Source organism: Ochotona curzoniae, unplaced genomic scaffold (assembly GCF_017591425.1).
Source record: "Ochotona curzoniae isolate NIBS_2020 unplaced genomic scaffold, NIBS_Ocur_1.0 contig_883, whole genome shotgun sequence".
NCBI classification, from domain to species: Eukaryota; Metazoa; Chordata; class Mammalia; order Lagomorpha; family Ochotonidae; genus Ochotona; species Ochotona curzoniae.
The window spans coordinates 9410189-9423234 of NW_024466599.1; the positions used below are offsets into that span (position 1 = coordinate 9410189).

General features: G+C 43.7%; 1 protein-coding gene across 3 annotated transcripts in view; it reads left to right on the forward strand.

Moving 5' to 3' along the window:
* The first annotated feature begins 2464 nt into the window (after positions 1-2464).
* DDX1 (DEAD-box helicase 1) overlaps positions 2465-13046 on the forward strand; it is a 32469-nt gene continuing 21887 nt past the window's right edge. The window contains exons 1-9 of one of the 3 annotated variants that reach the window (XM_040992847.1): positions 2465-2631; positions 5492-5543; positions 5802-5865; positions 7183-7212; positions 7754-7850; positions 9949-9996; positions 10864-10947; positions 11522-11605; positions 12765-12841. In XM_040992847.1, the coding sequence (XP_040848781.1) occupies positions 2616-2631; positions 5492-5543; positions 5802-5865; positions 7183-7212; positions 7754-7850; positions 9949-9996; positions 10864-10947; positions 11522-11605; positions 12765-12841 (552 nt within the window). In that variant the 5' untranslated portion in view covers positions 2465-2615. Of the gene's footprint in view, positions 2632-5491; positions 5544-5801; positions 5866-7182; positions 7217-7753; positions 7851-9948; positions 9997-10863; positions 10948-11521; positions 11606-12764; positions 12842-13046 lie in introns of all 3 variants that reach the window. The other 2 variants (XM_040992849.1, XM_040992848.1) reach the window with 2 other exon arrangements.

A 13046-nucleotide genomic window follows, 5' to 3' on the forward strand; every position in this document is an offset into this window, starting at 1 on the left:
CCTCGCCAACCAAAACTGTCTCTTTGGAAAGGCTTTGAGAAGGGATGAGCCCATGAGGGTTCACCCTTCATAACAGCCCAGTCCTTCCAAATGCAGAGTCACGCAGCCCCTGCTCTCTTGCCGTTCTGCCTTCCTTCCTGAGAGGAAGAGCATCCTTCCTTCCAGAGGACTCATCATGCTAGCACCATCCTGGAAGCTGAGGCAGAACCCTCACAAACAGCAAGCTCATGCGCCTTCATCTGGAGCCTCCCAGCCTCCTGAGAGGGGGGGAAAGATCCCCTGTCGTTATGAATTGCCCGATCTGAGGGTTCTCTGAGAGTAGCTGCAATAAGAGCAAGTCATGGACTGTTAACAGTTGTTGGATGTCCAGGCCACAAGCCCTTCACAGGGTCCACGCTTCCGACAAGGCCCTGGGCATGCAGAGGGCTACCTTAGCAGTTGCAAGTCATCTCTGCAGTAGTTGAGTAAAGTACTGCTAAACCCGAGGATATATAGTACACTCTTCGGTGCATGGATAATATAGCAAAATCCCATTATAAGTCAATAACTATTATTGGGCCGTAGAGTCTGAAAGACTGAATTATATACAACGTGGATTTATTGTGAGGTTAGAGAAATAAATGTTAGGAATAAGCCCAGGGTAGGGTTTGAGTCTAAGTCAGGGAATGCTCTGTGACAGCTGCAGTTTGGCACCACCTAGTGTAGCTGGGTTTCTAGGTCAGGCAGGCTGCTTGGGCACACACCCAGTTAGCAGGCTCCCGTGGAAGCAGTTTGTTCTCCAGAGGTTGGAGGTCCGACTGTGAGGTACCCAGTCTCCATCTTTTGTCTTAGTGAAGTGGGGGAGTATGCCTGCTGTGTTCCCACCTGGCTGTCCCCTACCTGCCAATGAGAGAAGCTGATTTGTCATTACTGAAGTAGTAGATTAAAGGCACTAAACATGAGAGGACACAAAGAGAAAATATTTTCAGCTTCTTTGAACTGTCTCTATAGATTCCTTCTTTCCCTGACCTACATAACATCTTGAGCATCTTCCGGAACTTTCATAGTCGGTCACAAGTACATGAAGGCAGTTGTTTGAGCACTTTAATCACAAGTATAGCTTTCATCCTGTAATTGAACTATCAAACCTACTATAATGCTCAAAGGTCACAGTGAGAACCCAGCTTATAGCTTCCCTGTCCTTGCGTGGCCTTTGTAATCAGAGGCTGCAATGGAACGACGGGTGGATGGGGCAGTTGAGTCTATCTCTTCCCCCATTAGCTACTGCCTCTGGCATCTGCAGCAGGACGGAGTACATAGGGTGATGACTCCGGAGCTCTTTCAGGTCTGGGAGGACTTCTTGTGGCCATCCTGGAGATTCTTCTACGGGTGCCTTCCAAGTGTAGCTCCCAAGGGAAAGCCTGGCTCCCAGGGTCCTTCCGGTGGCTAAGCTGGGGTGGGGGGAGCCACACATCCCCCCACAGCTGTTAGAGGTGTCTGCACCATGCCCTTCCTCTGCTTCTTCCTGCCTAGCTTCCAGCCTGGCCAGGTACAGCTTTGCAGAGTTGCCCTCGTGCTTCACAAACTCCAGCTTTCTAAGGGTCTCTGAGCCAGCTCCTGGAAACATCTTTCTCCTCCAAGAGAGGAAAATCACCATGGCACTTGGGCAGCTGCGAAGAGACATGTTTTCATTTGCATCTTGAATTCTTCTTTATTTTCTTCTTTTTTTAACCGTTAAGGGGGTGTTGGCACAAAAATCAGATTATAGATTTTTCTATGGCAAATCCTAAATCTCAGGAGTGTCATTTATACAAAATATAAGGGGAAATACAGAATATGAACTGGGCACCCCTTACTCAAAAGCTTGAATGCGCTATAATCCCAGCACGGATATAACACGGAGACAGAGGAATTCCATTTCACATCAGGGATGCCCAACAGGAACAGGGCAGTAAACACTTCAGAATCTGACGGATTCTGAAATCAGAGCAGTACTGCAGACAGGAACCCATGATTCCCATCGGTGAGCACTGCTCCTGGACCAATAATCCTGCTACACTTCATCCTCCAGGGCCGACTGCGACCGCGGGCTGTGCACTGCTCTAAGCGCTTACACATTTCAGTGCTCCCCAGAGCAAGCCTGGGACCCCACTGAAGCCCCAGGGACTCTTTGGGACTTAGTCAAGGTGACACAGCTAGGCTGGGAGAGCAGAGGGTACATGACTCCCAACACCCGACACATCTTGTGGGAAGGTTCTGTATTCTCCACGACATTCTTGGGTAGGTTATGCATAGTAGAGAACGCGCCCAGAACCCAGGTCTGCGTGGCTGCGTGGTATTCCATTCGTTATTTAAATGGTGCACAACCAATAGCTTAATATCTACCTGACTATTCAGGCTGTCGGATACTGACGGGTCCCAGCTTCTTACAAACAAGGGGTGTATTCACGCCGTCCGGCGGGTAACCGGCGGGTAACCGGCGGGTCTTTCTTAGCGCCGGAACCGTTCTCACGGAGCTCAGTCCCCGACCGGATGCAGAAGGCCTGGGCCGAGGCCGGAAGCGCGCACCGCCAGAGCCGCAGCGTGTCAGTGGGAGGAGCGCGCGCGCAGGCGCAGCCGCGGACGACAGCGCGAACATGGCGGCCTTCTCGGGTGCGTTGGTGCAGGCTGGGGGAGGCTGGGCCAGCGGTGGGGATCCCTGCGGGTGGGAGCGGCAGGGTCGGCCGCTGCACCCCTGGGGCCGGGGTCGCTGGATGCGGCAGGTGTCGGCCGCCCGGCTCTCCTCGTCCTTCAGCCGCCCGGCCTTGTGTGCGGGCGCCGTGGGCTGGGGAAGCGAGGGTGCTCCGGGACCCCAGGCCCGGCGGTCCCGCAGGGAGAGGACCACACTGTCCAGTTCCTGCATACCTTTCCCAGATCTGAGCTTTGTTAAACGCACGAACGGTTGGCGTTGGGAGTGAAGGCGACGGGATGGTTTACATTCGCTGAAACGTGCCAGTGACTTTGGAAAAATTCATAGTTGGCTTATTTGCAGTAAGGGACTGCCCTGCCTCGTTCCTCGGGGTTTGATGTGTCTCCATACCCGGGATGCCTTGCTCCGTGAGCGTCTTTCCTTTCTGTCTGCATATTTTAACCGAATCATCAGTAAAACGAAATGTGTTTAAGTGGTCTTAAGTGTATCATGTTAGGCCTACTCATTTTCAGTATGCTTAGCCTATGGTATGGGCTATTTATTCTTTGTTTTTAAAATTGATTTGTTTTACTTGGAAAGAGAAGAGAGAGACATATCTTTCCCCCTGCTGATTTACTCCCTGATGGCTACAGTGGCTGGAGATGAACTGATAGTAGCAGGAGCTTCTTTGTGGTCCCCCATGTGGGTGCAGGGTCCCAAGGTTTTGGACCGTCCAAGTCGCAAGCAGGAGTCCGAACCTGCACCCATATGGGATCCTGGCACTTGCAGGCTAAGAATCAATCAGTTGAAACTGTGTTAGCCCCTAACGTTGAATTTACATGGCAGAGTCTTGGGGGTTTTCCACTTTTCTTCACTAAGAATGTTAGGATCTTTAGTCATGCAGTAGGATTTGTGACTGACTTAACATGTCCTCCCTCATAAGCAAATCACTCGGAGTGGCTGTGCATCTTCTAGCTTGCTCTCGATACCGGATTTTGAGCTGCGGGTTCTGTAGTACAGTTCTGGCTGGTCCTGTGCAGGGATGAGAGATGTGTTTCTTTTTTCTCTGCTTAGGGCCATTTGAGTATATTTATAACATCATTTGTAGGACGCACAAAATTGTCAACCTGAAAAGCAGCCTGCTATGGGTTTATGGAATGCCAGGTCGCACCTGTGGCTGCAGGGACGGACCAAATGACTTCTTGGTGTCTAAATGATGGTCTGCAGTCCACGTGGCCCCTGCTCCAGGGCAGGTTGTGAGTTGTGTGTAAATTGCAGTCATTGTAAAGGGTTGGGAAAGAGCCTGTATATAAGCAAAGTAAAGGTGAAAAAATCAAAGGTGAGCATTCCCACTTCCCTTACTTGGTGAAAGCATTACACGTAAAAGAAGACGCGGTCTCAGAGAACATATTCAGAGTCCATGAGCAGAGTAGAACAGGAACTTGTCTGAGTTTCCAAGAGGCCTCAGTGCTATCTCCAGAGGAGCCCCGCTTTTTTCAGGCAGTTCACAGGTGGAAGAGAAGGTAGCTGGGGTGTGAGGGCAGGGATTCTTAGAAAGATCTGCCGCAAACAGCACTTTAGATCTTGATGAGTTTCTCTGTGTGCAGGTTTTCCTTGGGAAATTTAATTAGGAGAGGCCTCTCTTGCAAATGGCGTTATGATGTAAAGCTTAAGCTGCTGCGTGTCATGGCAGCACCCCGTTGGGGTGCTGGTTTGGGTCCTTCCTGCTCCCCTGCTGGTCTCGTTCCTTGCTGATCCCGTCCTGGGTAGAGAAAAGTGGCCCACGTCCCTGTTCCCTGCGTCCACCGATGAGACCCAGAGGGGGCTCCTGGCCCCTGGCTCACCCCACCCTGCCTGTTGTGGCCATTTGGATTGCAAATCAGCACATGGAAGATCTCTGTTTTTGTAACACTGCCTTTCAAAGAAGTAAATCTTAAAAAAAAAAAGTTATTCTCATGTATTACGATGAAAAGTTGCTCTTACAAAGAAAATATACAGTTGATAAATTTGTGGTTTTCCACAATGACAAGAAATAACAGTTTCAGCATTATTTCTTGGACTTTGTAATATTACTTTTCATTTGTCATTTCTATGTAAATATCATTTGTATATATTATGATGGTAGTAATAAAAGGTGCATTTTATAAATGCGGGCTTAGAAATAATTTCTTATCTGGAAGACAAGATTAAGTAAATTAAACTACTTCGTGTATAACTACCTATTGTAGTTCTTCGAGAATGGATCATTTAGGGCCGCTGCAAAGGAGGGTTGTTCACGTGTGTGGGGGTAAGGTAGAGTGGATCTTGCGCTGGTATGTGCAGCGGCAAAGGTTTTCTCCCTTGACCGCCTCTTGTTAACTGGAATTCTGATTATGGCTGCCTGTAAAAGTGGACATTCTCTACTTTTCTGTTCGTTTTTCTCATTTGAGAATATACAGTGGTTCTGGACGGTCCACTCATGTTATCTCTAAAACAGCCAGTGTGTGATCTGGAACTTTGTGTAACTGGCAGTCATAGGAGGTAGACCAGTTGCCCACTATGTTATCCGTGGCAACCATGCACTAGTAAACTTGTTAATCTTCCATTTTCCTGTGTCCCTACAGAGTAGGTGATATAAGTATTATTCTGGGTGAGGAAATCAGAAAATAAAAGCTTAACCAAGGTCTCTTAACACTAAGAAAGAGCTTGAGTTTGAACCCAACTCTGCATTCAAACCTGTTTTTACAGTACTACACTCTGTAGGTGTGATAGAACTAGTTGTGCATCATCCTCTGGTCTGTGCGTTTTACAACTGGTCTGATTCCAGTGTAGTGTGTGGTTTTTAAAATGAGTGTTTGTTTTCAGAGATGGGTGTCATGCCTGAGATCGCACAAGCTGTGGAGGAGATGGACTGGCTGTAAGTACATGCAGTGAGTGGGTCTACACGGGCTAGTAAGTGTTTGGGGATATTGTGGGTTAAGTGAAATTCAATTTATATTGTGATTGAGTAAATTTTGAAAGATATCCTTTTTTAACTTACCCAATTTCTATCTGGAAAGGATTGGGTGTACTTTTCAAATAAGGTTCTGCTTTAGGTTTACAGTTCAGTATTTTTTAATTGGCTATTACGAGTTTTCTTCCTGCAACTCAAATTCTTCGAATGTTATTTTTTTAGGCTTCCAACTGATATCCAGGCTGAATCCATCCCGTTAATCCTAGGGGGAGGTGATGTACTTATGGTATGTTTGACATTGTTGGGTCTGTAGGGGGCTAGCGACATCTGTTGGTGTCCTACCTTAAGGACTGTATAGGCTTAAAAGTGATGCATTTACCAACATAGTTTTATTTGTTTATGATATATTTGCTGAACTAAAGAAAAGATATAGACTCTGCCTGTGAGAAGTTTGAGCTAACTAGGGCGGTGAGGCACATAGAGAAATAAATGCTGTAGCAGAGATGTGGAAGCCTGCATGAGTCCAGGCTCCCAGTTATCTTGCTTGAGGGGACATGGGGGTTCACTTGGAGCAAGTGAATGTTGACAAGGGAAAATGAGAAAGAAATACTCTGTAGTTAGAGTGAGCGTGAAGAAGCAGTGCCTAGGGCAGAGGGCATAGTCCTGGGGTAGTTCTCTACTTTGAGTGGTTTATGGCTGGATTTCAGAGATGTCCGCCCGGGGACTACATGGGGAGATACATGCAGAGTCAGACTTTGAGCTCTTGTTCAAGTGTCACATTAAATACTTTGGGTATCTATTACCAATGGAGAACCTTGGGAGCTATTTTATTTGATCTTATTTTTTGATCTGTTTGCTTTGAAGGAGGCAGAGAGAGAGAGAGCCAGAGCACTCCCCTGGCTGCTCAGACGCTGTAATGACCAGTGCTAGTCCAGGCCAAAGCTAGGAACTTCAGCTGGCTTTTCCACATGGGTTGCAGTAGTGCACTGCTTTTCCCTCGCCATTTGCAGCCAGTAGAGCAGCCAGAATATGAATCGTTCCCTCTATGTGATGTTGGCATCTCAGCCAGCGCCTTTACCTGTTGTGTTACAATGCTGGCACAAAGCCTTACAGATTATTAAGCAAAAGTTTACACGGTTACGATTGTGTTTTTATTTAAAAAATGCTTTTTTTTTTTTTAAATAAGATTTATTTGAGAGATGAGAGTGACATGGAAAGAGCTCTTCCAGCCACTTGCCAACTCCACAAACACCTACACTATCAGGGCCTGGGCTAGTCTGTGGCTTCATAGGAATCTCCCACATGGGGAGCAGGCCCAAGTGCTAGGTGGGCCAGCTGTCTTTGTTGGTTTCCCATGTACATTACTGAGCAGCCTGATTGGAAGTGGAACACCTCAGGCCTGAGCTCGTGCTGGATATGGGATACCATGGAGGAAAGGGAGCTGCAGATTCCCAAAGGATTGGGAGAATCAGCTGAGGGATTTGGGGTAAGCTGGAGGCTCTGATGAAGTCAACTAGTCAAGTGTTCAAGGTTTCTACATGATATGTTAATTTGATCTTATTACTTAACAATTTCAACTAATAACTTTGTTCTCTCTGTTCAGGCTGCAGAAACAGGAAGTGGAAAAACTGGTGTAAGTACATGTAAATGGATTTATTTTGTAGGAGTTGAATTCTGAATTAGTTTCAGACAATAACTTTGGAATGTTTAATAAAGCATTTCCAAAATCATTTTTCCAAATGATTATTTGCCATTGGAAGTGGTGACTTTATGGCCAGCTAGTTGAGAAGATTTAGAAGAGATTCTAAACTGGTCTTGGAAGGTGAGGTCCAGGGTCTTTAGTGTTTGTATTCACTTCTGAATTTTAACATGATTCCTCTTGATAAAAGAGATTGCAAATGCAAGTTGGTCATTTGCTGGCCTAGACCCAGGATGGGAAAGCCCAGACAAGGCGCTGTTTTTCTGTTGTAGATTCATTTCGCAGGTCTGTGTTGTTCTGGGCTGTTAGCTGGCTCATACTTCCTTTATTCTGTCAATTATGTTATTTTGGTTTAAATGAAAGAAATTGAAATGTGTGTAACTGTTTATGTGTAATAACTTTGTCAAGTAAATGGATTATTAGACCGTCATTAGTATCTGAATATTAATACAGAGCACTTCTGTTTCTTTGATAGGCTTTCAGTATCCCAGTTATCCAGATAGTTTATGAAACTTTGAAAGACCAACAAGAAGGCAAAAAAGGAAAAACAACAATTAAAACTGGTGCTTCGGGTAATTTCTCTAATTGATGTTGCCTCTCTGATCTCTGGAGATGGAGTCCCCACGTGTGCTGTTGTTTGTGCTGCCGAGTGTCATTGGGTACATGAGCAATGCAATGCTCCCCTCCAGCAAACACTGGCATTTTTGAAATAGCATTAGTTGTTTTAGTGTTTTTCTTTCTTAACCTTGTAAGGTTTTGTGTGTAGCATTAAATATAGATTGGCGCAGCATTTTGTAAGATGTTGAAGAAGGGTTTTTCAAATAATTTAGGGAAAAAATATCCTTGATGATGACATGTATTGTTTATTTAGGAAAAAGAGATCTGCTTTTTGTTCAGACACGGGATAGCAGTAGCACAAGCAGTTCTAATGTGAAGTGCACATTTTAAAGCCAGTTTCTTTCCTTAGTCCTGCTGACATGGAGGTTGGCTCTTTATTATAATTCTGATCCTATCTCTACCATAAAATCTATGATTTTGTTGTGTCTTAAGAGTTTAGTAGATTGTTTCATGTTACAAATCAGGATGTGATAGAATAGCAGTGTAAGTAGAGTGGATTTGGCATATCAGCATTTTCTGTTCAGTTGGAAAGTAATGTTACACTGCTCAAAGAATTCATTTGCAAATGAACTGTGAGGAGCATAATAATTGTAACTCTTTAGACTAGTGACCGATTCTAAAACAGTCTCAAAACTTAGAGCGGTGTCATGCCGTCATTTAGGACAGAAGCTAGTAGAAGAGAATGCGTCCAAAGAAGGATAACCAGAGTGGTATTGTTTCTTAGAAGCGTGTCCTCTGGTGAATTTAAAACCAGACATATTTGAAGATGAAGCAGAAGTAAAAAAAAGAAAAAAGAAAAAAAAGAAGGGAATTTGTAAATCATTGGAAAGATCTGGAGAGAAAATAGTGGAGAGGGACCCAATAGATGAAGATTTGTTTAATGTACCTGATAACTAGATTGAACCAGTAATGCAAGAGTGAACATCAAGAAAGCTTTTTCTCCGTTGTTGAAAGTGTTTTGCAAGATAATAGATATCTTTTGACCAAAAATAATCTGGAGAGGGCTTTTGAGTCGGGAGTTAGACCAGAAAAAAGCATAGGATTTGCTTTAGCTGTTGTCATTCTTTATCCATAAATGATGGAAATTGCCAATTCTGTATAAGTAAGGAAGGAGAACAAAATGTATGGCATTTTGAGTGTTAATACTGAATTGTTATGACAAAGCTTGCTTTTCTTTCAAGACTGATAAGATAATTAAACCCTGAAATACTGGTCAGATATATCTGCTGTGAATGCAGTCAGCTTGCCTATTAGCAACCTGTATTTAATTTTATCAGCACAAAGATCCTGTTGACTGATCACAAAGTATGCTAAAGCAAGTGAGAATATGTCTTTGTTTCCAGTCGACCAGTAATCATTATCTGTGACGGGTTAGTTTTGTCTCCAGTTTGCAACAGTTTTACTTACATATTCTGTAAATTCCCAGTGAGCAGCATCCTACTTGCAAGCTGAGTAAAATAAGCCACAAGGGGTACTCACAATTCAATACGTCTATAGCAGGCTTATTTTTTTTTAAGATTTATTTATTTTTATTGGAAAGTCAGATATACCGAGAGGAGGAGAGACAGAGAAAGATCTTCTGTCCTCTGATTCACTCCCCAAGTGAGTGCAATGGCCAGTGCTGCGCCAATCCAAAGCCAGGAGCCAGGAACCTCCTCCAGGTCTCCCGCGCGGGTGCAGGGTTCCAAAGCCTTGGGCCATCCTCGACTGTGTCCCAGGCCACAAGCAGGGAGCTGGATGGGAAGTGGAGCTGCCGGGATTAGAACCAGCACTCATATGGGATCCCTGTGCTAGTTCGGGGCGAGGACTTTAGCCGCTAGGCCACAGCATCAGGCCCAGCCTTATTTTTAATTTGACAATTTTTTATGGCCTGTGAATGCTGTTATAAATTGCCAAACAATTCTTGGCAGAAGAAGGTTGTTCTACCCTGTACTCTAAATAATGGGGAAAACTATATTGAATCTATAAGAATTAAATTATATAAGATTAAATCATTTGTATTGTATTTTGGGAAAATTTGTATGTTTATGGGTGACTTTTCTTATTGTTTAGTGCTCAACAAATGGCAAATGAACCCATATGATAGAGGATCTGCTTTTGGTAAGTATATAGATTTTATCAGCTGTGTTATAATTAACAAACTTTAATAATAATAATATGTAAGGTTCCAAATAAAAGTTTAGCACTTGAAGATTTCATTTATGAGATGGTAGAATAATTCTTTATAATTAAATATACTAGTACTGGCATAGAAATAAACTGGGATGTAATGGAGGTAAATTTAAGTTTACGAGAGAAGCTAATGCACAGGAAAAAGCACTGTTTCAGTGGGAAAAGGATGATTTGCTCAGTCAAAGGTGCTGTGACCAATCCGTCTTGAGACTTCTTCCCCAGATGATGATTACATGCAAATTCTGTGTGTCTTTAAGGCATGCATTCATATAAAAATTAGGCGCACAAAACTACGTGAACAATTTATTGGCAGAAGAACTTTCTTAACCAAAAAGGCTATCCACAGCGTGTGATAGGTGTGTTGTCCAGTTGCGGCTTCTGGCCCCGGGGGTGGAGGAACGCCCCTGGGCGGGTCTGTCCCCTTGAATTATGGTGGTCCCTCTGTAACTTCAGTACAAAAACGGGACAGTCGGTACTGAGGACTCGGTGCTCCTCTGGGCATACCAGTTTCTTTAAAGCACTTTAGGGAAATGGCAATGAGCTACTGTTAGTGCAATTCAGATTTGGCACTCTTACATTCCTTGCCAGATTTGTTGCTGAAAATGTTGTACATAACAGGTAGCAGGGTGGAAACTAGTTCTCGGCAGACCCAAGGGGAAGACACCGGGGTCACCTTGCAGTCTGCACAGATCGGGCTGTGAGTGAAGGAATTGTCAGTATGACTGGTTGATATTTATTTTGGAATGTATTATGTTACACAATGTGTACTAATACTTTGTTTTTTCTCAACTCCAGCAATCGGGTCTGATGGTCTTTGTTGTCAAAGCAGAGAAGTAAAGGAATGGCATGGGTGCAGAGCTACTAAAGGATTGATGAAAGGTATTTGAACAGCATTTGTTCTTGTAGGAACTTTTGGGACAATATTTTAACACATGTACTTCTCTTTTAAGAAGAGAGGAAAAGAAAATACTTACTAAGAAAGGTAGATTTACAGAGAGGAGACAAGAAGATCTTCCACCATCAGATTCACTTCCCAAATAATGGCCACAGTGGCTGGAGCTGAGCCAATCCAAAGCCAGGAGCCAGGAACTTCTTCTGGGTCTCCCATGTGGGTGCAGTGTCCCAAGGCTTTGGGCCATCCTCTGTTGCTTTCCTAGGCCATAGCACGGGGCTGGATGGGAAGTGGAACAGCTGGGACATGAGCCAGCATCCATATGGGATACTGACATTTGTAGTAGGTACTTTAGCCAGTTGAGCCATTGTGCTGGCCCCCAATACGTAAAGTTTAAATACATTTAAGTGGACAATCTGAAGAGACTTCCAATGGTACAAAAAGACTGACGATTCTTCATTTAGTGTATACAAATTATAATTGAGCAAGAAGGAGAAAGTTGCTACTTGATGAACAAGTTGTGTTTGATTTATATAACTTCAAAATATTCTGTCCCCTTAGGGAAACACTACTATGAAGTGTCCTGTCATGACCAAGGCTTGTGCAGAGTTGGATGGTCTACCATGCAGGCCTCTTTAGACCTGGGTAGGTGTTTCTGAAGGAAATGATTGATGTGTGGGTGTGTGTGTTTTAATGTTTTTATTGAAGAGACAGTTACAGAGAGAGAAGGTGAGATAGGGTGTCAGAGTGTTCCTCACCCACTGGTCCACTCCTTAAATGGCTTCAGTGGCTGGAGCTGAGCCGATTCACACTGTGGAGCCAGGAGCTTCTTCCTGATCTCCCGAGGACTTGGGCTGTCTCTGCTGCTTTCCCAGGCCGTAAGCAGGGAGCTGGATTGGATGTGGAGCAGCCGGGATGAGAACTGGCACCCATATGGGATGCTGGTGCTGTAGATGGGGCCTTAGCATGATATGCTACTGTTCTGGCGCCATGAGTTGTTAGCTGTTTATTATTTTAGGACACGAAAGAATAACCACATAGAGTTTGACTTTAGAAAAACAATAAAATCTAACCCCTTCTAAAATTGCAACATTTATAAATCCATGCATTATAACTGAAATCAGGGAAAGGATTAAGAAAATGAAGTCAGGTAAAGTTAATGTGCATGATCTGTTCTATCCGTGGATGTTTTTTCTTAGTGACCAAAACAAAGGAAGATGCGATGTCACTTATGTCATATAAGCGCAAATCTCAATTTATGGGATTCTGAACTTAAGGAGTGTTTTTTGTTTTCTTGTTTTGTTACTGTTTTTATTTTTTTTACTTTAATTTTTAAAAGATTTATTTATTTGTATTGGAAAGTCAGATGTGTATATATATATATATATATACATATATATATATAGAGAGAGAGAGAGAGAAATATCTTCCGTCCAATGATTGACTCCTCAAGCCACCACAACAGCCAGTACTGCGCCAGTCTGAAGCTAGGAGACAGGAGCTCTTCCTGGTCTCCCACATGGGTGCAGGGTCCCAAGGCTTTGGGCCATCCTCGACTGCTTTCCCAGGCCACAATCAGGGAGTTGGATCAGAAGTGGGGCTGTCAGGATTAGAACCGGCACCCATATGGGATCCCAGCACATGCAAGGCAAGGACTTTAGCTGCTGGGCCATCACGCTGAGCCCTATTTTAATTCTTGGTGACATCTTCAAATGGAGATATTAAAGTGTGAATAAAATGACTTCTGGGCTTTTTACTTTAGGTACTTTTGTTATATTTATAAATAAATACTTTTTAAATCTAGGTACGGACAAGTTTGGATTTGGCTTTGGTGGGACAGGAAAGAAATCCCATAATAAACAGTTTGATAATTATGGAGAGGTAAGTGATGTGTTATTGACATAAACAGTACTGGGTTTGTTTGCATCCTTGATTATTCATGACATGAATGTGAGTATAGAAATGATTCTCAAAGTCAAGAGGATAGAATATTTTCCTCAGAATGTTGAGATTTTAATGTGGTAATTTTGTAGAAGTTCTAGATTTTCTTTTACACAATTTATTAGTCCTTCCAAAATATTCCATT